Source organism: Zea mays, chromosome 8, assembly GCF_902167145.1.
Source record: "Zea mays cultivar B73 chromosome 8, Zm-B73-REFERENCE-NAM-5.0, whole genome shotgun sequence".
NCBI classification, from domain to species: domain Eukaryota; kingdom Viridiplantae; phylum Streptophyta; class Magnoliopsida; order Poales; family Poaceae; genus Zea; species Zea mays.
Genome location: NC_050103.1, coordinates 139,342,916 through 139,368,172, shown reverse-complemented (window position 1 = coordinate 139,368,172; position 25,257 = coordinate 139,342,916). Strand labels below are relative to the sequence as shown.

The 25,257-nt window shown below is 42.5% G+C and overlaps 3 protein-coding genes across 6 annotated transcripts; 1 reads left to right on the top strand and 2 right to left on the bottom strand.

Moving 5' to 3' along the window:
- Window positions 1-4,549: 4,549 nt before the first annotated feature.
- On the top strand, window positions 4,550-6,663 carry LOC100276326 (uncharacterized). 4 transcript variants are annotated; one of them, XM_035961376.1, is made up of 3 exons: window positions 4,550-5,178; window positions 5,525-5,895; window positions 6,346-6,661. In XM_035961376.1, exons 1-2 carry the CDS (start codon window positions 5,136-5,138, stop codon window positions 5,854-5,856), a joined length of 375 nt encoding a protein of 124 aa, XP_035817269.1. In that variant the 5' UTR covers window positions 4,550-5,135; the 3' UTR covers window positions 5,857-5,895; window positions 6,346-6,661. The 4 variants fall into 4 exon arrangements, with proteins under 4 accessions (XP_035817269.1, XP_008654708.1, XP_020397586.1 ...); XM_020541997.3 differs by having other exon boundaries at window positions 4,614-5,178; window positions 5,510-5,895; window positions 6,346-6,663; XM_008656486.4 differs by lacking the exon at window positions 6,346-6,661 and having other exon boundaries at window positions 4,556-5,178; window positions 5,525-6,142.
- Window positions 6,473-9,132, bottom strand: LOC100282352 (uncharacterized). Its single transcript, NM_001155264.3, has 4 exons — window positions 8,813-9,132; window positions 7,054-7,163; window positions 6,837-6,955; window positions 6,473-6,756 (listed from the first exon to the last, which is right to left on the bottom strand). Exons 1-4 carry the CDS (start codon window positions 8,997-8,999, stop codon window positions 6,669-6,671), a joined length of 504 nt encoding a protein of 167 aa, NP_001148736.1. The 5' UTR covers window positions 9,000-9,132; the 3' UTR covers window positions 6,473-6,668.
- A 1,633-nt stretch (window positions 9,133-10,765) lies between these two features.
- On the bottom strand, window positions 10,766-15,392 carry LOC100217065 (4Fe-4S ferredoxin, iron-sulfur binding protein). The gene is made up of 11 exons (NM_001143436.1): window positions 15,137-15,392; window positions 14,655-14,703; window positions 13,312-13,464; window positions 13,018-13,154; window positions 12,855-12,924; window positions 12,561-12,651; window positions 12,392-12,461; window positions 12,169-12,264; window positions 11,730-11,829; window positions 11,465-11,631; window positions 10,766-11,187 (listed from the first exon to the last, which is right to left on the bottom strand). The coding sequence occupies exons 1-11, from the start codon at window positions 15,308-15,310 to the stop codon at window positions 11,014-11,016; spliced, it is 1,281 nt and encodes a 426-aa protein (NP_001136908.1). The 5' UTR covers window positions 15,311-15,392; the 3' UTR covers window positions 10,766-11,013.
- Window positions 15,393-25,257: the final 9,865 nt, after the last annotated feature.

Below are 25,257 nucleotides of genomic sequence, written 5' to 3'. Positions count from 1 at the left end.
TTGCATATAGCCTAAGCCATAGCCAAATAGCCAATCGATGCGTTTGTTGTGGGGAGCAGAAGGGCGAATGGAGAGACGAGGGGCGTGTTTGTTTCAATTTTTCCTTACAAACTTTTCTTACTATGAAAAGAATCTAAATCTAAGTATCACAGAGATTATATACAGAGAAAGATGAAGAGATCCATATGGTTTAGAATCTTGAAAGTGACTACTATAGTGATGAATCGACCAATTCCTTGTTTACGTTGACTTTGGACAGTTTTCACCAAAGCGATTATCACAAAAACAGGCTGACAAGCTAGACAGTTGACAATCCACAATAGCTCTGGCGGTCAGAATAAATGCCAAAGTAACCCGACATCATGGAACTGATGTGGACCATGGAGAACGGGCAAAGGATAAATACAATCAAATCATGTCTAAGCCTTGTTTAGAACCTTTAGAACTAATAGTCAGCGGCGGATTCAGACCCCAGGGCTGCAGCCCCGGTCACGGAAACTATTGACATGCGCTTGTTTCCATTTCACCTTCTGCTTTGTCAGCCCCGTCTATGCTCTGCGGCAGCAACAGATCAACAACACGCGCCAGCATGCCACAGCTAGCATCCTAGAACCCAACACTTTAGCAGTCTGTGTGTACTAGCTAGCAGGCGCAACCAAGAACCATTGGGCAGTGGCCACCTGTTGGTCCTTGTTCTCGAATGCTATATATCAAGAACAAAGCAACACAATTGTTAACAATTAGAGACCTTCGTCCTTCGAAACATTATCTCTTTTTGGATTTAATGATCTTCAAACGAAGGTCATGAAGGGCATACCTTCATCATCTCAGTGAACGAATGTAAATAAAGACACATGAAACACAAAAGTATATGAATAATCATTACAAATCATTAGACTATTTATATTCTTATTTTATAAACATGGATAAACATCAATGATATTAGTATTACATCAATACCTTCAGCTTGTCAGAAGGTGAAAATACGAGAGTGAAGCGAGAGTGATTACAATTCAGCGTGAACAATACGGTGTTACTGTTCATCTATTTATAGGCTCGGGACGCAGCCCAGACAAAATTACATTCATGTCCCTGACATTTACTGTTAATCATAAGGCGAGCTATCAAGGACTAAGTTGTCTTTTCCCCTTTAAGTCGGTTTCATCTTCCACCTTCGTCATTATACTAAGACATTGTTGAGCCCACATAAAGCTAGAAGCAACTATTTTGAGCTTAACCCCACATAAAGCTAGTCCACTTCAGCCAAACAAGACATTTGTTGAGTACATTGATGTGTACTCACCCTTGCTTAAATAACAAACACCAGGTTGTCCACATTGCAATCACTGCTCAGGAGAAGATGATGGCCATGTGGATAACTTTTAGGAGTTCCATGACTTCGAGGAGCTCTAGATTAGATTAGTGGCAAACCCCCAGTCAGCTACCTGTGAAGGCCTTGTTATTACTGCATTTCACTTTAGCACTTTGATTACTGTTTAAGTTAATGACTATATGGATGTCTTTGATATCATGATGTAATAAAGTAATACTTCTTTATGTTATTATTCGAGCACTGTGCGATGATGTTCAGTTATGTAATCGTTGTGTACGTGAATTTCTGATCCTAGCACATACATAGTTCACATTCAGTTTGACATATATATAGTGGGGAGGTCTGGACCTGTTTCTAGACGAGATCCAATAAATTCCGCGGATAGGTTAGGATAACCACGGACGAGATAAGGACTCGCGCCTGAGTTGATCTGATCGTGGATCATTCAAGCTACATCTGCAGACCGTCCGAGATGTGGACCATCCGGTGCACATGGCTGAATCGTCCGTTCATGTCCAGGTGCCACATTTAGTGTTCAACATCATGTTTCCACAGTTCCACCATCGATGTTTTGCAAAAAAAAACCTTATACTCTGTCCACCTCTCTCCACAAAAAAACCCTTATACCCAGTCAATTGCTATCACATGGAATTAAATTTTGTGGTGCATTTTTTGGGCTAACGACCCACTTTCAGGGTTTACAAAACCGGTGGGGAGGTAAAAACCGCCCCCCACCGGTAACGGTTTACCGCCGGTAAACCGGTAGAAACCGGTAAAAACCGACCGGTTTGGCCAAACCAAATCAGTTTGAATTCGAATTGGTTTACCGGCGAAAAACCGGTGAAAAACCGGTAGAAACCGGCGGTTAACCGTGAAATAAACTGGTTTTTACCGTTTTTAGCAGAAAAAATGAAAATTTTGGCAGGGTTTATTTGTAGTTTGCTCAATTCACATTGTACAGTAAATATTAATTGATCCACACAACATGAGTTCATCAAAATAACATACAACATACATATGCAACCACATACTCCAGTTCTCATGCAATAAACATCCAGCGAACTTCGCAATACTCAAATACAAGTTCTTTTACACCTCTCCAACGAGGCAACAACACATAGGTCGACTTATTTCACAATACTCACATGTTCAGCTCGAGTCATAGTGATAGTACTCAGGCATGTTGGAAGGGTCGTGATATTGATCCAATCCGTCATACTGATAGTGATAGGCCTATACAAAAGATATGAGATACATTAGTGAGGAAACAAGAACGACAAATAAATACTTATCCACAAAGCAAAAGAACATATTGGTGCAGCGGGAACTTGTCTATACCCATATTGTGGTCCTGGTGGATACATATTTGATAAATTTGAATATGGTGGTGGAGGAGGTCCATAGTTTCCATACCCATACATGATCGATGGTGGTGCTTCGCCTGATGGTGGAGGGGGTCCATAGGTTCCTTGACTCGGTTGCCATTGCCATGCATAAGGGTTATAGACTGGGTCTTGTCCAGTCGGATAGTTAGAAGAACCAGAGGTACTTGAGCTACGGATTCCATCTTGGACAGGAAATGAAACCGAACGACGTCGACCACTTATTGTCTCCCGTTGTGAATGAGGTGCATCATGGTAAGAATCTTGTGTGGAATGGGTGAACCGACTTCCTCCAGTGGACCTCCAATCTCCTGCACCACTCCCTCCCGTACCACTCCCTCCTGCACCACTCCCTCCTACACCATATAATCCAGCACCCCTATCATACCTTGCACCAGCCCTCTGACTAAATTCGTGCTCCACACGTGACTGATGTAGAGCCGCTTTAAGTTCATCCTCATACTCATCGTCCCCAAAATGGGTTCGTGCTGCCTCATCTGCCCTCAGCTGCTACCTGAACCTAGAACTCTTTTTTTCCTTTGTCTTATCTATGTCAAGCTGGAAGTATGCCTTTATGTCTGGAGGAACAGAGGGACATTTCTTGACATTCTTTCCTCTATGCGCGAGATGCTCCTTCAATCGGGTACCACCCCCTCCGCTCTTTGTTTCTCTACAATACTTGTATTTGAAACCTGCGCCAACCTTCTCTCCGTGCAACCAGACTCTATCTCTATCTCTTTCTCTATCTCTATCTTCATCCGACATGTCTCCTACAGATGTGGCAAAAATACCATATAACTTGAAACAATAACTAAACCATAACTAATACATAAACCATAAGCCAACACATCTATAATAACAATACCAAATCATATTTACATTAGTAGTAAATAATATTATGAGTTACATATACTATAACTAAAACAGAGCTAGGCACTAAATATTAAAAATCCATGAACGGAATCTAACAATAACTATGTATTAAGTTATTAACGCAAATATGAATGAAATCTGAAAACCTAAACATTAAAAATCCAAATCTAGGCACTAAATATCTAAAGCAGAGCTAAATCTTGGTACCATAACCGGTTTACCGGTGGTAAAACATGATTTACCTCTCCCCGTGGGCGGTTTACCGCCGGTTTTGCGATGGAACCCGTCGGCGAGGGGATCTGCGGTGACGATGGGGGGCAGCGGCGAAGCGGGCGGTAAACCGTTGGTAAACCGCTCGTGGCCGGCGGTTAACCGCGCTTAGCCGCCGGTAAAAGCCGCAGCGGCGGCGATTTTTGCGTGTGCGGCGGCGTCGGGTCTGTGGCTGAGAGCGTAAGTGAATGGGGAAAGTGAGGGGAGCTGGGGAGGACGTGGAGGAGAGGAGTTTTTAGATTTTTTTGTTAGCTGGTTAACGGGTCCATATACGTTTCTATTTTTTTGTCGGCTAAACTGATTTGAATTTAAATATCTTCTATACCAAATTACTCAGAAAAGCATGTAGTTTTTTTATCATATATTTTTTTATAATTTTTTTCAAATTTTTAAAATTTGGACTGAATTCAAAAAAAACCACTGGAAAACCGTTACCGCCCCCTGGCGGTTTCGGTTTACCGAGCGGTTTACCGCCGGTTTTCGGCGGTTTTGGAATCCTTGCCCACTTTACATCTCCCACAAGTTTAGTAGCACGGTAATATTTTGGTAGCTTTAGGATACATACATTATTCAGAGTTTACAAAAATAAATAAAATAAAATGAGATATATGTTTAATCTCAAGCAACCCGCCATCGGCATCGGTCCCGCGTCCCCGACCACGACCGTGGCACCAGATCCCTTGACCTCAAGCAACCCGTCGTCGCGCCTCCCCGACACAACTTGAGCAACTCGCTGCTGTGTCTCATATCTTTGTATTTTATACTATATATCAAACATAATTGAAAACTGTAGCAAGTACGACAACTTTGCTAGCCTCTACTCCTTTAAAGCACCAACTTTGAGGGTCGTCCTACGTCATGCGCGAAGTCCATATTTGTTTCCCTCTCCCCGCTTCACCCCTACCGTACCAGTAGGTCGTTAACCCGTGGATGAACCATGAGAAGCCAACCCAAGCCTAACACGATAGGGCGTAGGTTTGTTCCTCTCCCCCGCTTCTCGCTAAACAATAGACCGTTACCCCACTCCTACACAGTAGTACCCCGCTAGCTAAAAGAGAACGTGTGACTGAGCAAGCTATAAAAAATAGCTATAAAAAAGAGGAAGAGCGTGGCGGTGAGGCGGCGACGACGGGGAGGGAGGAGGAGGCGCTGTCGGAGGCCTCGTCGATCGGCGCGGCGTCGTCCGACAGCTCCTCCATCGGCGAGAACTCCGCGTCCGACAAGGAGGGCAGCGACGGGAGGAGGAGGTGGTGGAAGGCAAGGCGCAAGGCCTCGGCATGATGCCCTGCTCCAGTCCTTGGACGATGCCCTGCCCATCAAGTAAGCCGCTTGCTTCTCTGCTAATCCTCCTTCCCTTCCTGATCTGATCTACCGCTAGTATTAGTAACTGCTGCTGCTGCTGCTGCTTGGTGTTGTTTCTTCTACTATGCCGCTAGAAATTGCTCCTGCAAAACCGACCGCTGCTGGAGACAACATGTTTTATGGATAAAAATCCGATTTTTTTTTGCTGCGAAAAATAATGTTCTTGTAGCGAAATTATAAGAGGCTAGTTTAGATCCGAGTAGAGTAGCTAGCAATGACAAGAGACGTGTACATAGAAAAGAAGAGAAGTGTTTCTTCCCATCCTTAGCAGCAGTCGTGGTTTTGACAGCATGGAACCTGGCAGCTGGAACCGGACCGATCCCCACCGAGAAGAAGGCCACGTCGTTGCACACCGTCAGGATGGCGACGCCAACGCCGGCGCCACGGGACACCGACCCGCGCGCCTGCAGGAAGAGAGCGGCGGACAGCGCCGCCAGGCAGCCGGTCCTGCCGACCATGCTGACGTACAGCAGCGGCTTCCGGCCGACGCGGTCGATCAGCACGATGGCCAGCGCAATGAACGACGTCTTGAAGAACCCGACGGCCACCATGGCGGCGAGGAGCTGGCGCTCGGTGGCGATCCCAGTGTCCCGTGATATCCTGGAACCTGGCAGCTGGAACCGGACCGATCCATGAGCGACGACGATTATGGCCAGGGGCACAAGCGTCCAGTCAGTTTAGTAAAACAAGTTTATGTTTGAAATAACCCCCTAAATGACATAACTGTCTACGAACTATCGTCTCATACCCTAGTATCAGACTAAAAGCTGTCCTTTTCCTATCTCTGCAACTGAATTCTTGCGATGATGATGGGAGATGATTCCCCAACCAACAGTACATGTGTGGCTGTGCAAGCATCCTCCAACCTTTTGATATTTCTTATAATCCATAACATAAGTCACGCTACATAACTATGTCTTGACATTCAAGTTTTAGTTAACGTTACCTCCCAACATAGTTTTGTTTTATATTATTCTAATCTACTGCATTCAGAATCGTATGTCTTCTACGAAAGAACGGTTTGCCCCAATTTTACTTGAAATGATCTAATAAGCCTGTCCTTTCTTCCTGCTGAGTTTTACCAAGCCCCTAAAAGGTTGGTGATATCTTGTATCTTTTTGGCAGGGTACGCAGCCATGGTTTTTCTTGAGGCAGAGATGTCATGGAATGTGTTGATCTCACCTAGCCAGCTGGACCGCAAGGGCCTCCTGCTCCGCGAGGCTATCATCGTAAGGCACTTTCGGTGATGACACAAAAGCATGGCACATCTACTCTGGAGAACAGACCTATTACATAACCATGCCCTTCATAAGGCACTTTGTCTATTATTACAATAGGATTGCCCGGTTCAACATGTTTCAGGTAGCTAGAAACTAGTGCATGTTCTTCATGAGGCCAACCATCTTTTATTATAACAACAGCAATATTCAGGCATTTCGGTGATGAGATCAACCTTCGGTGCTTGATGACTTGACAACGGTGACAGGGCAGGTTGCGTTGTTCACGACGTAATCGCTGACACTTCCTAAGAGCACCCTGCAGGAAGGATGACATCAGAAGATCAGCGCTGCTATTAGCGAAGACAGTATTGCCCACAGGTCACAAGAAGGTACAACCTCTTGAGTTTGCCAAGGCCCCTGCTTCCTATAACCAAGCAGCTCAACGGGGTGTCATGGATAACTTGACAGAGCTTCTCACGCGGATCTCCCCACAGGACTTTCACAACCACCATAATCTGTTTGTCAAAAGAAATTCAAAAACCTAAAAGAAAAAAAAGCAACACTGAGAAGAAGGAAATGGCAGATAACACGACCAGAGGCTTGGTGTGCTCACTTCCTTCTGGGTAGCTGTAGTGTTCAGGAGGTCCAAGGTTTCCATGTCGGGTTTTGCTCCATATTTCTTCGCGATAATAGGGTCAGAGAACTCCGAGAGGGGAATCAACGCTATTATATTTAACACAGAAAAAAAGGACATAGATGTTCATGATGTTAAATCATGTTAGGATGAAAGTAACACCAACATTGAAAATATCTTGCCCTACAATGCTATTTAATAGTGAAAACATGAATAGCAAGCTGAGCCATATGGATAACTGGAATTGATCCTCAAAGCGGCAGGACACGATGAATGAAACAGATAAGAAAATCTGAATTTCATTTTATGTATCCAAAATATATACTATGTCTGTGTATGGCTAACTCCAGTAGCATAGGCATTCGGATGTGGCTGCGTGCGAGCACGCAAAAATGTAACCCGTCCAGCAGTGCGCGTGCACCATCACCATATAGGAGAGAAAAACATGCAGATTTGCGCGATCAAACGACCGAGCACTCATTTTGCGCGTCCTAATCCGCGATCTGCTGAAAACATAAATAATTGAATACGGTTGTGCAAAATGCGCATCCATGGCTGGATACACGATCTGTTGGAGATAGCCTAAGAAGTAAGAATACCATGTCCTGTTCCTTACTCTAGCATCATCTCTAAAGAGTGACTGCATCAAGGCAACATATAGTTAGCAAGTCTTCCTTAGTAAATGGTACTGAAGTAGCAATAGCATACACTGGTTGCCGGCCATTAGAAAACCGAGTAAACTGATGTTGAAGCTGGCACATATTTAATTTAAGGCATGGTTAGTTCTAGGCATTCCAACCAGCCTCCCAGCAAAACCAGCCTCTCTGCATTTGCGGGGAAAGCTTGCCTCACGTTTGCGGAAAAAAACGCTTGCCTCAGTTTATCTCTTTCATAGATCCAACTATCTCTACCCCTCTGAATTTGGGTCTACTCAGACTGTCTCCAACGATCCACTCCATCTCTCACCCCACCATACGTAGCCACGTAAGGGGCTTTAGAGGGAAATTACCCTTCAACAGCTCCTCAAGGCTCCCAATATAGGGAAGAGATAAAACTTCTCTACATATGAGGTGAGCATTATTCTTTGCCTATACTTTAATTACATCATTTTTTGTGATATTAATTCTATTTAAGCTATATAATCTGACAACAATGTGTATTATAATAATACAAATAGTATATGACTTCAAAAAAATAAAACAAATATATATAGATAGTATCTTTTATATAGGACAAATATGGGAGAAATGGTTGAAGTCGGTCTCTTCACGACTATATATGTATGTTGTCTTTTAATTGTATTTATGATCCAGAGTTTAAGGTTATATCGTACAGTCTTTTAACTGTCTTTTGTACTTATACTGACTCTCAGGTTGTACATGCCTTAAGGCAAGTAGCCAGGAATCATAACCAGTGCGCGCAGATTGATGGGCAAGATCAGTCGTTCCAATCAATCGCCTTGTACATGTCATACACCTATGCACGGCATGGATCATGGAGCAGCAAGTGCCAAGTATCCTAGGGTTTGCGGATCTTTAATGGCCGCAAATGCTAGCGCTAGTGTTTGTGGGAGGGAAAACAGGTTAGCCACAAAGTTGAGGAACGGCTAGCTCCTAGCTAGGACCTAGCCACCTAGGAGTAGCAGTAGCACTAGCACCCTAGGAATTTCAATTGCAAGAACCAAGCATAGCAAAGGGTAGGAGGAGGCGGTGGTGGAGATTGGAGAAAGGGTGCGTACGGGAGCCGGTGGATTCCCAGAGGATGGCCTCGCTCTGCTCGTAGTCGGGCTCCTTGATGACGTGCAGCAGCAGCAGGTGGTCGCCGGCGCGGAGCAGGTTGGTCGCCGCCCACTGCAGCGCCTCTCGGCTCCCCTGCGAGAAGTCCGTCGCCAGTCCCACCCACCTCTCGCCCTCGGCGCTCGCCATCTCCTCAAGCTCCTCTCTTCCAGGTTCTTTCCTCTCCTCGTACAGGTTCTTGACCTCGTGGGGGTCACTGTATGGACTGCGGATGGCGGTGGTAGAGGTGGCCTCTTGTCTATTTGATTGATGCCAAAGCCAAAGGACACTTGCCACGGAGGTGCATGTGGCAGTGACAATGATCCCTGCATATTTGCTTCCTTGACCTTGCCCCATCTCTTTTTCTGTGCAGACGTTTTTCGTCATCTTTTTTATCTCTTTCTCATGCTGCCATAGTAAGGTGTTGTTTGATCTATTTTATTTTATTTTAGTTTTTTAAATTGTTAAATACGAAAATTAAAATAGAGTTATGGTCTCCATATTTAACAATTTAGAGGATTGAAATAGAATAAAATAGAGTGACTAAAAATTAATCCCTAAAAACAACGGCAACAACTGTTATGCAAATAGTCCTTCTGTGTAAACGTGCAAGCAAATCATCTGATCCATTAGATCGTGATCCAACCACAAATACATTCATGGTTTCTTAGGGGTTTTTTTTATAAAGATTATTGAGCTGGTGGTGGAAGGGTTTAAGTGTTAAATGTGACATACGGTTCGAAGGGCTGTTTGGTTGGAGAGACTAAAAATTAGTCTCCCCATTTTAGTGTCATTTAGTCTCTAAATTGTCAAAAAGTGAGACTAAAATAGTGACTAAACTCTTTTAGTCTTTAGTCCCTCAAGGGGTGACTAAAGGGACTAAACCATATTAATTTTATCTTTTGCTCTTCCTTTATTTCAGTTACATTAATGGCAGTAGAATACTAAGGGGTGTTTTGGTCATCTTATGATTCATTTAATGTTTTTTTGAATATTTTTAGTCTTTATAACAAAACAGGGTATAGACTAAACTTTAGTCTCCTAACTAAATTTTAGTCCTTAGACTTAAAGAAACCAAACATGCCCTAAGAGCATCTCCAACAACGTGACCTATAAAAATGTCCTATAATTTGAAAATAAGTAAATTTTATAGAATTTAGGGCACCAACAAAACACCCCGCTCCAACAGTAAAGCCTCAAATCTAGATTATAGGGCAGCCCACTACGGTGTAGTATATTTGAGGCACTTGAGAGGGTGCCCTATAGTTTTTTGACAAAAATTTATGAAATAGGGCACTGTTGGAGTAGTTTTTCCTGTGTAGAGCCCCATATTTTAATTTGAGGCACTAGTTTGAGGCATTGTTGGAGATGCTCTAATATACTCCATCTATCACAAATTAAATTTGTTAATATACTCCATCTATCACAAATTAAATTTGTTGATTCAAACAATAATTAATAGAATAATTATTGTATGTATTATATAAATATCTAGATTCATAATCATCCATATGAATATGGACATAAAAACCTAGAGCTAAAACAACTAATACTTTAGAACGGAGAGAGTCTTTACTCCCGTTTCTAAATATTAGTCGTTTTAGCTCTTAATTTTTATTTTAATATTTAAATAGATGATAATAAATCTAAACACATATGTAAAATAAATATATTAATTCTTGTATGTAAAACAAATTTTATTTTAGGAGGGAGTAATATAATAATAACAGTTAGATAGGCGTAATGGAAAGACGCATTACGCGACGCTACAGAACACGTCGTCCGAAACCGACGGCTGCTGCTCAAATTTGTCAAAGCCTCAAAGGTCGTCTGCTGCAGATGACCGTGTCTGCATAACGATATGGCCAGGCTTATCAGCCAATTGGAAAGGCAAACACCAAGCAACATGTTTTTTTACAGAAAATTCAACTACTACGTATTATACATCTAAAAAGATTTCAGAATGAAACATGAGATGTTTGCAGCACCACGGCACTCCAGGTTCCATAGCCCATAATCCATCTAGAACGAGCGACCGACAGCAACCACTAGATTCCTGGCCCAATGACCACATTGAACTCCTCACTGTCACAGCTAAAGTACGATGCGCCTTATCTTCGCCCAAAACTGGGTTGAAGGGTATATCCTGCGCTTTTCCTACTTCCTATTGTCTATCTACTTGTTTCATGAAAGGCTTGGAATGACTGGGTATATAACCCTTCACAGGTCCTACTAATGACATGGCTTCTTGTAGAGCCTCCAGTAGATGATCAGGATGATCCTCGATGTGCACACGGCCAAACTGTTCTGGTATTTTGCGCAAAACCCGTCCAACGATCTGCGATGTGCACAGGGAAAAGAATTATTCTTAAAACATTGCATAGATGCACTGATGTACAAGCACATGTGAGCACCATGTTTTCAGTAAGAGCTGAATTAATAGTAAATAAAAGAAACAAAATCCACAAATACGAAAGCAGATGCCACACCATCAACAGGTATAGGGGAAGTTACTAGCTTTGGTGCAGCTAATGACCAGCCTATTTGATGAAGATTCAAAAGATCATTTCTCTAGGAAAGCGATCAAGATTTGAAGACATGTCACTAGTTCAAACCTTGCGAGCATAGCCACCATAAGCAATCCCTCCTATTAAAGCTTGGTGAGAACTGGCCATTTCAGAGGTTGCGGTCCCTGAATTCCAATTTGATGATTGGAAAAGACCAGCTTTCTTTAAGTAATCAACAGTGTATGAGTTGGTGCCACCAGCCAACTGATAGAACCCTTCAAAAACCACAGGCACAGCAAAATATGAAAATATAAGGACGAGAGAGCCACAGCCACATGAGGCCAAAAATATTTCAATTGCTGGCTTCATTTACCAGGAGGTCTTTCTGACATTGAAGCCACATGAGCGGCAAAAGAAACTGTCTCCCTTGTTGCACCTCGGCCAATGTCACCACTCATAGGTCGGCCATCTAACTGTTCCAAAAGAAAAACAATTTATAAAGTCCCAGCAAAAAAGCGCATTACGTTTACAAGATTAAAATTCAAAAGTAGTACATAAATGATATGCATGCCAGGTTCCCACCACATCAAGATGACTAGCAAAGTGATGCTAGCATTTAAAGAAAACATAACAGCAAACTCAATGGATTAAAAACTAAATAATCAAAACAATCTCAAATATCTAGTTTGAAGCTTTAACATGATTTTTTTTAAAGTTGTTAACAAGGTCATGAATAAGGATGCATCTAACACTGAAGTATACACACAATATTGAAAAGCAGCAATTGAGTAATTATTCTCTTGAGAACTAACCTGCCAAAGATTATACCCTTTAAAATGGGGCTCCATTATTGTGTATATTGTGTTCATGAGGTCAACAGTTGATTCACCTATATCAGGAAGACTAACCTGAAAAGAGTGAACTTTCACGTTAATAATGATGGAATGGAAGTTTTTTTTTCAATAAAAAGTCACTGGCTACATTTCCAGCAATACAAATATGTGGATACAGCAACAAACCAATTGTGGAACCTACTGCAACCAGCTTCACATTATTGATGGACCCACTCAAGTTGTCCCAGAGGGTATTGAACATATCAGTTCCTCTACAGTGGTCAGAATATATCAGATCAAGTGAAAAATGAAATGGGGGAAAAGTAAAAAATAACTCAACCAACAAAATAACTGAGACAAGTGAAACATACTTTCCAGTGGTATGTATCTCTATTGCATCAACATCATCTCTTTTCAATAATTCAGCAGTCATAGTAGGGTCTCGAACATAGGACACAGCTCCTGAAATGGTTTCAAGCAAAGCTTGCAGCTTCTATAAGATACACAAGGGTGAGGGATCAGAATTGACAGAAGGTGATTTTACATTTCCATCCAATGAAAGCTATGTGCAATCAAAGGTATTACTTGTCTTACTAACTCCGAGTGAACTATTCAGATGATGACAAAAAGACAAGAACGGAACAAAAAAGAAGTACAGCACTCACTTATTCTGTCATACGGGCAAACTGGCAAGCACCGACCACATCCATAGCACCGCTCAGTAATTACACCACCCTACAAAAAGCAGAATCATCTTATAAAGAAAATGAGGCTCATGAAGATAACAGGAGCAGAATTAAAGAACTAAAGAGCCAAAGCAACTGATACCTCATATTTACCACGTAAGGGATCAGATAGTGTGCGCTCTCCATCAACCATGGAATGCTTTAGTGATATTGCATCAGCTGGGCAAACTTTCTCACATGGCTTTGAGCAATCCAGTGGGCAATCATCAGGATCAAACTCTAGAGAATAAACAAAGTTTTTCAGACTCGACAGAGTTCAAAAGTTAACAGGTTGGCAAGTACTTCTAAGCAGGAAACTAATTTTGATATCAAATGATAATGCACTAAGTTAAACTAACAAGTATAACAGATAATTTCCTAAGCAGCATGTTCTTACCAGCTTTACGGAAATGAAGATCTCTGCAATCATCATTAACACTAATCATCAGCCAAGGCCTTTGAACTGTTGGTACAATTGATGCTGCTACTTCAATACCTTCATTCACTGCTCCCACCACAGATGCATCTGCTGCACAATCAATGCAATCCACTGCATGTACAGAATTGCCCATAATTCGTAAGTGTATAACATCAAGTTGCAATTCATAAGTGTATGGCCCTGTTTGTTTCAGCTTTTGGCCACCAAAAGCTGCTGCAGACTGCCAAACACCCAACTATTCAGCCCGCTTTTATGAGAATCACTTTAGTAAAAACTGCCAAAAATTAACGTGAACATTGGCCAAGTCGTTGCGATAGGTAGTGTTCTTAAGGCGGTAAGGCGAAGCGAGACGTTGGACCACCGCCTGGACGCCTAGGCGAGCAAGGCGCACATAATTCTTCAAGCGCCTGGACGCCTAGGCGCCACCTTAAAAACACTGGCGATAGTAGGACACCATCACTTTCTACATTTTAAACCTTATAGACTCGTTTATCTTTCTCCACATGTAATCTTCATGATACTCAGATTCTCTACACAACCAGATTCCCAGAAAAGTTCCTCAAAAAAAAAACCTGAACCAATCAGGCCCTATAATTCCCCAATCACTTCATTGGGAGATACTGAAATAAGGGTTTCATAACAAAAGTTGTAAGACACATATGTTTAGAGACTGTTTGGATAAGCTAGGGCTAGTTACTAGTTGGGCTAAAAAATAGCTCAAATTAGCTGAGTTCGGCTACCTAGTTCACTAACGATTAGTTGGAGACTTGGCTAAAGAATTAGTTCATCTATAAGCCCTCTAGTATGGATGCACTATGGCTAATTTTTAGCTAACTAGTAATAAGTTCCTGTATCCAAACAGGTCCTAAATCAGCTGAGGTTGGCTTCTAGTTGAGTAACGACTAGTTGAAGGCTTGGCTAAAAAAATAGATCACCTATTAGCCCTGTTTGGAGCACTTGGGCTAATTTTAGCTAAGTAACAATTAGCTCTTATATCCAAACATGCCCTTAGCTTATCATTATCACATTTACTGTGTAATATATACTGTAGACCTATCTTGCCGTGCTTTTCAAACTCTGCAAGTCCTTGTGTTCCATTAATGTCAGTGTTTTAAGATTTTTCTGCAATTCGGGTCAGTAAACAAAAGGTCAAGATATAAGTGATTAAAACCTCAATTCTTTACTGACTGAAGATATAAAGAAAGCATGTGGGCTGCAACGTGGACTGTTACAATGTCAATCTAAAATGCTATAAATATCCAATCCAAATAAATGTCTTCCAGTTGAGTCAACATGTGTACCTCCAGCAAGAGTGTAGACAAGGGAGAGATTCCTGACATCAGCTGCATCCTGCAAGGACAATGAACATGTAAACGATGTGAGGATTATAGCACGGTCAGTCAGTAATAGTTCTTCACTCGTTGTGCATATTGCATCGTGGTCACTGGTACTCTTACTGTGGTAGCACATCAAACACCAACCACACCATCATTTCACCTCCACAGATTAAACCCGATTCACTTTTCCTTCTAAGCTAACACCAGCATAAAGTGCTAGCCACCCCCCCCCCCCCCCCCCCCCCTCTGTTTTTCAGCTTTCAACATCAGATGGAGAGGAAGCACCCGCTGGTTTCATGAGTTCCTGTCCATTTGACCCTACTATGCACAGCCAATAGTCCCTGGAGCCCCATTTGATTTGACCCTACTATGAACAGCCAACAGTCCCTGGAGCTGGAGCCCAATGTAGTGACGAGTGAAGCAGCAAGGTGGAAGGGGCATGATACCTCAAAGCTGGCGCCGCAGATGAGCTTGACCCAGTCGCCGCGCCCGAGGGCCGCGACCTGCGGCGGGTGGTCGCCGTTAAGGAGGACCCGGCGGCCGTGGGATATGGCGGAGGCCGCGGCCCGGACGGCCACGTGGGAAGCGAGGAGAGGCGGCGGCGGGACTGGGACGACCATGGCTAGCTGGCTCCTCGCGGCTCGCGCGGCCACATCACACTGTTCAGAGCGGCACTGGAAAATATCTGTTGGGCGAAGAAACAATTCGGCCCGTGGTTAGAGGATCTCAAATCCCTCGATTACGAGATGGACGGTTGATATTGAGGCTAGCAGATTATGATACTGTTGGCTTATCCGGTCATGTTTCACCGCTGTGGCCGTCACCAGAGATGATTCAGACACATTCGATTTATCTATATTCGTATTCGGTAAAAATGTTAACATGAACATGTCCAGATGTTTCATACGCTATAAATGCTATGAGTAGGCATCAGGCTGTAAAAGACATTCTTAAGTATTTGAGAAAGACTAAAGATATATTCCTGGTATATGGGGCTAAGTAGAAGCTCGTTGTAACTGGTTACACCGATGCTAGCTTCTAAACTGACACAGACGAGTTAAAAACACAATCAGGTTTTGTGTTCACAATAAATGGGGGTGTTGTTCGTTGGAAGAGTTCCAAGCAGGAGACTTTGACTGATTCTACAACAGAAGCCGAGTACATTGCAGCTTCTGAATCTACGAAGGAAGGTGTTTGGATAAGGAAGTTCCTCATCGAGCTTGGTGTGTTTCCTAATGCTTCTAGTCCATTGAACCTCTACTGTGACAACAATGGGGCTATTGCGCAAGCTAATGAGCAAGGGAACCACCAGAAAACAAACACGTACTGCAGAAGTTTCACCTCATACGGGAATTCGTTATGCGGGGTGAGATAAAGATATGCAAAATACATACAGATTTGAATGTTGCTGATCCTTTGATAAAACCTCTTCCATAACCCAAGCATGAGGCACACATGAGATCTTTAAGTATTAGATATCTTCTAGATTAACTCTAGTGCAAGTGGGAGATTGTTAGAAATATACCCTAGAGATAATCATAGAGTTAAGCATATTTCTTTGTATCCATGATATATATATATATATATATATATATATATATATATATATATATATATATATATTGCTTAATTGAATACCCATGACAGGCACCTTGTATTGATTAGCAATTATGTGAATTGTTTGTGAGATTCTTTACTTGTATGGTTATTCTAAATGATGTCCCTAGTCAGAGTCGATGACTAGCACATGTATTAGTTGATAACTACATTTCACAAGTCATGGACATGTTAAACTAATAATGTGGGCACATGTATGACATGAGGCTGGACCGACCCAACGTGAGATATTGTAATATAGTTCTCTTTTTGCAACATGTATACTGTATCCTTCGAACCTGAGATTGTTGCATGTTCTCAAGATGTGAATTGACTTACTTAGGGACTATCAAATGCTACTCTGTAACTGGGTAGTTATAAAGGTAGTTTTGGGTTTGTTAGAAAGAATGCTGTGAGGCATGGTCGGTCAAAGATGAAATTTGTCCCTCTCTTCTTGAGAGAGATATCTCTAGGCCCCTCGAGTGATTGGATCAAGAAATGCATGGTCATGCTAAGGTTAAGTGTTACCAATGAAAGGATTCCAATTCACAGTATCGAGAAAGAAAGATCAGCTTAGAGCCAGACCAAATATCGTGAGACAAAGGGAACAACATGTACGTAATGTTGTAATGGTTCGTTTGATATGATCTTTACATGCGCATAGGAGTTGATATGTTTTGCTAGAGGCCGCTCTCAATTATTGGGCCAAGTAAGAGTACTTGGGTCATGTCTATATGTACGTGAACCTATAGGGTCACACACTTAAGGGGAAGGAAGCCTAACTCGGATTAGATCCGAATTAGACAGGACTTTAGGGTTATCGATGGGCCTCGAAGTTAGAAGCCCACCAGAATGCCTATATAACGAGGGGTAGGGGCACGGTTAAGGCAACCCTAACTCGCCACCCGTAATTGAGTAGTCGCCCGCCCCTCGCCCTTGCCTAGGCGCCGTCACGAACCTAGCAGTTTGGAACGTAGTGCTTGCTCCCTGTACGTGTGGATACCTCGGAGGTACTGCATCTGGAGCACTAGGACGAACTGCGCGAGGACGTGAAGGTTGCCGGCGACTGCAGAACACTGCTCGACGCGTTCATCTACATCGAGACGTCTTCCGCTGCCCTGTGCGTCTAGTGGTAATTTCATGATCTATAACCGCAGTAATTTCTGGTCGAAAATTTTGTTTTGCGCTAGTGTAGCCTCCCCATAATCCATCATGGACATCATCACACAATGCTCAAATAATAGCGAAAATAAGTATAACTTTATTACATCATGATGTCCAAGACATCCACATAGTCATTAACTTAAACATAAATTAAAGTGCTGAACGAAACGTAGTAAGATAAGGCCTTCACAGGCAACCAACTGGGGGTTCGCCGCTAGTCTAGATTAGAATTCCAAAGTCCTGAAACTCCTAGAAATCCTCTGCATTTCCTTCATATTCTCATGAGCAATGGTTGCAATAGGGACAATCTGGTGTTCGGTGTTTAAGCAAGGGTGAGTACACATCAACGTACTCAACAAATGTCCTGTTTGGTTGAAATGGACTAGCTGTATGTGGGGTTAAGCTCAAAGTAGTTGCTTTTATTTGGTCATTATCATTAATAGAAGCCAAGTTTTATCATAAAACCCAAGTTGATATTCCCAAAAGAGAGCACTTCCTCAAAGAGGAAAGTACCAAATGTCATAATTATAGCCATCATCATTAAACCATCAACATAAATGAATCCAGAGTATCTCTAATCAAAGAGGATCCCATAGCTGCTCTTAACCGTGAGCATGACTGATATATCAGTTTCTAACACTTTACAGAAGTTGCACAATTTACCCACGAGTCGTGATTCCCTTTCTGCCCGAGGAGCGCTACTCCCCATTGATCACTACATAGGTGATCTTGTAGGGTATTACTACGTAGCCTTTACAAAGATTCTCCTGGTGTGTAGCTACCCGTTAGGTTTTGCCATTCGTACAACACATGGTACTCCTCCCTATGGTGAGTGACTAACAAAACCAAATCGAATGAACCTCGGCACCCACACTTAGCAGAGCAAGCACTATGCCCCAGCCCCCATTGACGACACAGCAGCGAAGCAAACTACACCCTAAGTTCCTCCAAATAATCAGCTAAGGGTGTCTCATTCCACCCTCATGTTTGTACTGTTGTCCTGGGTAGTCTCTCAATGAACAAGTTCTTACGGAGAGGCACTTGAAAAACCGTTCGACCCCCTAAAATGCCACAAGTTCATAATCATAATCATACTGAATCATCGTATCATAAAAGTAATTCTCATCATGTTCTTTGATTAGGGTAAAGCACTACCAAGTAGCTGATTATAATAACCCAACCCAAAAAGGTAATCAAGGACATGATAAATAGAAAGCTAGTCAATTTTTAGGTTAATCATAGTATGCGGGACAGTGAATTATAAAGTAAATAAGATATAATAGGTCAGAGGACACTTGCCTTCACCAAACTGTTGCTGCTCATGGGCTTCTTCTACAACTTCCTCGGTCTCCACGGACGGAACGTTATCTAAGCGAGTGTGAACACAAATTCAATATTCTTGGAACAGAAAGGAAAAGCACACCATAGAAGGAAAACATGTGCAATACAAAATAACGCTCACTTCTACGGTCACACGAGAAAAAGAAACATCGAAATCGAAGCTACGATTGAGAAGTTATCGCGTATACGTTATGCAAAAATGAAATAGAACATTTAATTCGACATACCCGTGTTAATCAACATTTATTAAATGCAACTAGAGCTATCGTCTAGTTTTAATTAATTTGCTACGCTAACATCTTTCAGTTAGACAAATAATTCAAATAACGTTAGCGACTATAAGCGAGACAAAATAACGGCGTGAGACGAAAAACGCAACGCACAAAACAGCACGGCAGCACGCGCACAGCACGCATACAGCGCGCGGCTGACATAACACGCGAGAGTTAATTAATAGATAACATGATTAAACTAAACAATTATTTAATAAAGAATAGTTCAGTTAAGTTTAACCACACTAATGTTGATTTATAAATGTACAAATCAAAATCCTAGATCAGATTTAAATTGAAACATCGTTCTAGTAACCATCGGTCAAACAAACATTTAAATTAATTAAATGAAATTTGCAACAACATATAATAATACTTCTAACATATAGACAATTTTAATACGAATCTAACGCAACTTGAACGGAGTGAATCGGATTTAAAACGCAAAAGTTATTGCGATTTTAAAATGGAACAAATTTCTGCGCACATATTTAAAATTCCCGGGGGGTATTCACAAAAATATTGTCTGCTTCCTCCCTTTGTCTCCTTCCTCTCACCTTAGAAAGGAGAGGCCGACGCGTGCGGGGGGGGGGGGGGGGGTGGCCGGGCACGCGTGCGGCTCAGGCGAGCGTGTCGACCGCCACCGCCGGGGAGGGGGAGGGGCCGCGCCGGGCAAGGGGAAAGAGAGGGGAGGGGCGCCGCCGCTAGGGAGTAGTGAGAGAAGGGAGATGGGGCCCTGCACGGACGGGAAAATAGAAAACACGAAGAAACCCTAGGTGCAACAATGGTGGAGGCTCACTGGAGAAGACGACCTCGCCAGAGCCGAGCACAAATTCGTCGATTGAGGATGAACCGTCGATCGGATCGATGAATCGAAGGCACCAGGACGAAGCTCTTGGCGAGACACACGCAACGGTGCCCTCGGATTCCGACGACGACGCACGGATCAAAAGCAATTGCTCACGCGGAGTTGGAACCGTCCCGAACTTCGGCGAGCAATTCCGGGAGTTTCGGACTAGCCTGGGGATGGGGTTTCGAATTTCGGAAAGGGCTTGACGAGAGGATTCCAGTCATATATATATTGCTAGGGTTTTATGATATTTTATTTTCCATAATTATCTAATTTTTAAAATTAAAATTAATTTCAGAAAAGGCTGAAATCGTTTTTAATATCCGAAAAATATCTCAAAGACTCCAAAAATTCTAGAAAAACTCCTATACATGATTTGGCATCCAATGAACTTAAAAACATATTTAGAAATTTTGAAAATCTTTTTAAGTACCTCAAATAAATAGATTTTGAATTTTAGAAAATAGAAAAATATTCAGAAAAAATGAAATTTTACGGGAGACTTCTACAAGACATATTAACATGTTTCAAACACTTCTTGCACTTAGAAGCACTATGAGGCGGCATGAATGCAACAATCATGACACTTCTAGGGCTCATGCCAACATAGAACAAAATAATTGTCTATTGTTTTGATAAAGGGAAAAGAAAAGCGAAGAAAGGAAAGAGTAACACCTGAATTTTGAGTACATAGCAAAGAAATTTTTATACCCCAAAATTCATGGTGTTACAGACCTATCCCCCTTAAAAGAATCTCGCCCCGAAATTCAAGGCTAGCTAGCAAAGAGTTTAGGATACTTGGCTTTTAGATCATCTTCGCGTTCCTAGGTTGCTTCTTCTTCCGAGTGGTGACCCCATCTGACTTTGCACATTCTGATAGTATTTCTCCAGGTGACTCTGTATGTTGTATCCCGAATCTGCGTTGGTTTCTCTTGATATGTCAGGTCTTCTTCGACTTCAAGTCCTTCCACTGCAACTGCTCCTCTGGTACTCGCAAGCACTTCTTCAGCTGAGACATATGGAACACATCATGCACCGCTGACAGGTCTTCTGGTAAGCTGAGCCGATATGCCACTTCTCTATGCCTTGCCAGAATCTAGTACGGTCCGATATATCGCAGTGCTAACTTGCCCTTGACTTCGAACCTTCTAACTCCTCTGATAGGTGATCTCCAACTTCAAAACCATCTTGATCTCCAACTTAGAAACTCAATTCCCTCCTTGTGTCAGCATAACTGCGTTGTCTTGACTGTTCTATCTTTAGATTCTCTCGAACCTTCTTGATGTTCTCTTTGGCTTCGAGCAAAACGTCTAGGCCGAACACCTGCCTTTCTCTAGGTTGATCCCAGAGCAGTGGAGTTCTACAACTCCTACCATACAATGCCTGAAACGGTGACATCTTCAAACTGGCCTGATGGCTGTTGTTATAAGAGAAATCTGCATAAGGCAACTTCTTATGCCAGCCTGACTTATCTTGCAATGCACAGGGTCTCAACATGTCTTCCAGAATCTGATTAGTTCTTTCAGTCTGGCCCTAGATCTGCAGGTGGTAAGATGAATTGAACTTCAAATGCGTGCCCAAAGCTTCATGTAGTTGCTGCAAAAAATGAGAGGCGAACTGTGTTTCTCGATCTGACACTATCTTCTTCGGAACACCATGCAAACAAATAATCTGAGACATGTATAACTCAGCTAGCGTTGCTCCATTATATGTTGTCTTCACTGGTATAAAATGGATCACCTTTGTTAAGCGGTCCACAATCACCCAAATGGAATCGTAGCCGACCCGGGTTCGAGGTAGGCCAACTATGAAATCCATTCCGATCTCATCCCATTTCCACTGAGGAACCTGCAACGGCTACACAAGTCCAGCTAGTTTTTGATGCTCTGCTTAGGTTCTCTAGCAACTATCACAAATGGCAACATGCTCTGCAATCTCCCATTTCATCCCATACCACCAAAACCTCCTTTTCAGATCCTGATACATCTTCTTGCTTCCGGGGTGTATGGAATATGTTGTCTCATGAGCTTCTTTGAGAATTAGCTCCCAAATGGACTTGATATCGGGAACACATAGCTGGTCTTTGAACCATATCACACCTTCTACATCTTCCTGAAAGTCTTTCCCTTTCCCTTCTGAGATTAGCCGACAGATCTTGCTGATCTTCTCATCATCTTTCTGTCGTTCTCTGATATCCCACTCTAGGGTGGGTTCCAGCTCAACTGTCATTGCCTGAGTGTTGTTCATAAATCCGAGGCTCAGTCTGTCAAACTCTTTGACTAACTCATACGGCATCAGGTGAGCATCCATCATATTGACTTGACTCTTTCTGCTTAGTGCATCTACAACCACATTCGCTTTGCCCAGATGATAATGTATCTCCAATTCATAGTCTTTTATCAACTATAGCCATCTTTGTTGCCTCATATTTAGCTCTGTCTGGGTGAATATATACTTTAGACTCTTGTGGTCTATGTAAACATCACACTTCTGCCCATACAGGTAGTGCCTCCATGTTTTCAATGCATGAACCACTTCTATTAATTCCAGGTCATGTGTGGGATAATTCCTCTCATGAACCTTCAATTGTCAGGATGAATACATAATGACTTTACCTTCTTGCATTAGCACACATCCCAACCCGATGTAGGAAGCATCACAATACACTGATAATGGCTTGTGAACATCAAGCAGAACCAAGACAGGCGTTGTAGTTGACTTCTCCTTCAGCGCTTCGAAGGCCTCTTAGCACTTCTAGGTCAACTTAAATTCAACTTTGTTTGTTAGCAAGGTTGTCATGGGTCTCGCAATCTTTGAAAAACCTTCAATGAAACGCCGATAGTATCCAGTCATAGCAATGAAACTCTTAATTCCACGAACATCTTTCGTTGTTTTCCAGTTCAGAATGTCCGCTACCTTCTTTGGATCCACAACTAATCCATCTCCTTTTATGACGTGACCCAAGAACAGGACTTCATGAATCTAGAACTCATGTTTACTCAGCTTGGCATACAACTAGTGCTCTCATAGCCTTCGCAACACCTTTCTCAAGTGATCTGCATGCTCCTCCCCACTCTGAAAATATACGATAATATCATCAACGAACACCACAACAAACTTGTCTAGATGATCCATGAACACACTGTTCATCAGATACATAAAGAAAGCTGGCGCCTTGGTCAGACCAAACGACATCACTGTGAACTCATACAACCATACTTGATGGTAAATGTTGTCTTTAGTACATTGGAAGGTTGGATTCTGAGCTGATTGTAACCTAACCTCAGATCTATCTTTAAGAACACACTGGCTCATCTCAGCTGGTCGAACAGATCTTCTATCCTAGGCAGGGGTACTTATTCTTGATGGTGACTTCATTCAGAGCCTTGTAGTCTATGCGCATCCTCTTCGTACCATCCTTATTTTCTACAAACAACACTGGAGCGCCCCAAGTCGAGGTGCTGGGTCTGTTGTAGCCCTTCTCCAACAACTCGTCTATCTACTTCTTTAGTTCCACCAACTCCGGTCCAGACACTCTATAGGCTCTTTTAGAAATGGGGGTGGTGCCTGGGATAAGCTCTATGGCAAATTCAACTTTTCTCTTAGGTGGCATGCCTGATAACTCCTCGAGGAACACATCTGGAAATTCTGATACCACTTTGATGACTTTGAGCGGATTAACTTCCTCACTATGGATAGATATTTGGTGACAGCGTCCTTTCCTTGGTTCAGACGACATCAACTCCAACAACACTTCTTCTCCTGACAAGGACACCAACCTCGGTCCTCTTATCACAGCTAAGGCCTTCTTGGTACTTGGTCAACCAATTCATCCCAAGGATGACATCTATGTCTACATCCCGAGTACCAATAACTACCAGATCAGCGGGGAACTCTATCCCCCTTATTTTGACTTTTGCATTTGGGAAAAAATATATGTTTGGGTCCTCCCACCAACTGAACTAACCCTCATAGGCGAGAACATGGGTGCTACTACTATGTTGTGTGTTTCTACCCATGATGCAGTCACAAAAGAATGTGTGGCTCCAGTATCAAACAACACATTTGCAGAATCAAATTCGACTGAGAACGTACCTACTGCCACTCCTCGGGTCTCCTAAACTGTGTCGTCCTCCAGGTGGTTCACCTTTCCATACTGAGTACACAGTTGACCACAATTGCTTGCTCCTTAATGAGGTGCATTTTGTCTTGTTGGGGCATTAGGAGCTGACTACTGCTAAGCCATCTTCTTCGGGCTCTGCATCGTCCAGTGGCCCTTCTCTCCATAATGGAAACATCCTTGGCCTCCCCCTTGCACTGGGGCTGTCTGACTATTTTGATTAGTGCGAGCCTCTAGTCCATGATGAATGGCCATTTAACCCCCATTTTTGTCTAAAATAGCCATGAATGACTATTTCCATAATACCAAATGCTAACACCTACAGATTTTTGACCAAAAAATGGTCTCCACAAGAAATCTAAGAATGTGACCTATTGCAAGGAAACATATGTGGGTGACGTGTACGAGTCTCTGGTCGATGATCATTGGCCACACAACCCCATTCTTGTCGAAAATAGCCATGAACGACAATCTTCAATAATATCGAAGGCTAACACATACAGATTTTTTACCAAGAAATGGTCTCCACCAGAAATCCAATAATGTGACCTATGGCAAGGAAACATATGTGGGGTGAGGTGTACGAGCCTCTGGTCCATGATGAATGGCCATTCAACCCCCATTTTTGTCGAAAATAGCCATGAACAACCATTTTCAATATTATCGAAGGCAAACACCTACGGAATTTGGCCAAGATTTGGTCTCCAAACAAAATCCAAGAATGTGACATATGGTAAAGAAATATATGTAGGGGTGAGGTGTACGAGCCTCTGGTCGATGATCAATGGCCAGACAACCACATTTTTGTCAGTAATAGCCATGAATGACTATTTTCAATAATACTGAAGACAAATATCTATGGATTTTTTTTATGAAGAATCGATCTCCACTAGAAATCCAATAATATGACTTATGGCAAGGAAACATATCTGGGGTGAGATGTACGTGCCTCTGGTCGATGATCAATGGCCACACAACCCCCATTTTTAACGAAAATTTCCATGAATGACCATTTTCAATAATAATGAAGGCTAACATCTATAGATTTTTGACCAAAAAATGGTCTCCACCAAAGATCCAAGAAAGTGACCTATGGCAAGGAAACATATGTGGGGTGAGGTGTACGAGCCTCTTGTCGATGATCAATGGCAACACAACCCAATTTTTGTTAAAAATAGCCATGAACGTCGTTTTCAATATTACCGAAGGCTAACAACTATAGAG

What these genes read in the sequence shown, in the direction of transcription:
- LOC100276326 (XM_020541997.3), top strand. Translation starts at nt 5,136, where the DNA reads ATGATGCCCTGCTCCAGTCCTTGGACGATGCCCTGCCCATCAA. An exon ending in GACGATGCCCTGCCCATCAA is followed by an intron (nt 5,179 to 5,509) that starts GTAAGCCGCTTG and finishes TGGTTTTGACAG; the next exon opens with CATGGAACCTGGCAGCTGGA.
- LOC100282352 (NM_001155264.3), bottom strand. Translation starts at nt 8,999, where the DNA reads ATGGCGAGCGCCGAGGGCGAGAGGTGGGTGGGACTGGCGACGGACTTC. An exon ending in CTGGGAATCCACCGGCTCCC is followed by an intron (nt 7,164 to 8,812) that starts GTACGCACCCTT and finishes TAAATATAATAG; the next exon opens with CGTTGATTCCCCTCTCGGAG. An exon ending in CTACAGCTACCCAGAAGGAA is followed by an intron (nt 6,956 to 7,053) that starts GTGAGCACACCA and finishes TTTGACAAACAG; the next exon opens with ATTATGGTGGTTGTGAAAGT.
- LOC100217065 (NM_001143436.1), bottom strand. Translation starts at nt 15,310, where the DNA reads ATGGTCGTCCCAGTCCCGCCGCCGCCTCTCCTCGCTTCCCACGTGGCC. An exon ending in TTGCCCGTATGACAGAATAA is followed by an intron (nt 12,652 to 12,854) that starts GTGAGTGCTGTA and finishes AAACCATTTCAG; the next exon opens with GAGCTGTGTCCTATGTTCGA. An exon ending in ATGGTGGCTATGCTCGCAAG is followed by an intron (nt 11,188 to 11,464) that starts GTTTGAACTAGT and finishes TGCACATCGCAG; the next exon opens with ATCGTTGGACGGGTTTTGCG.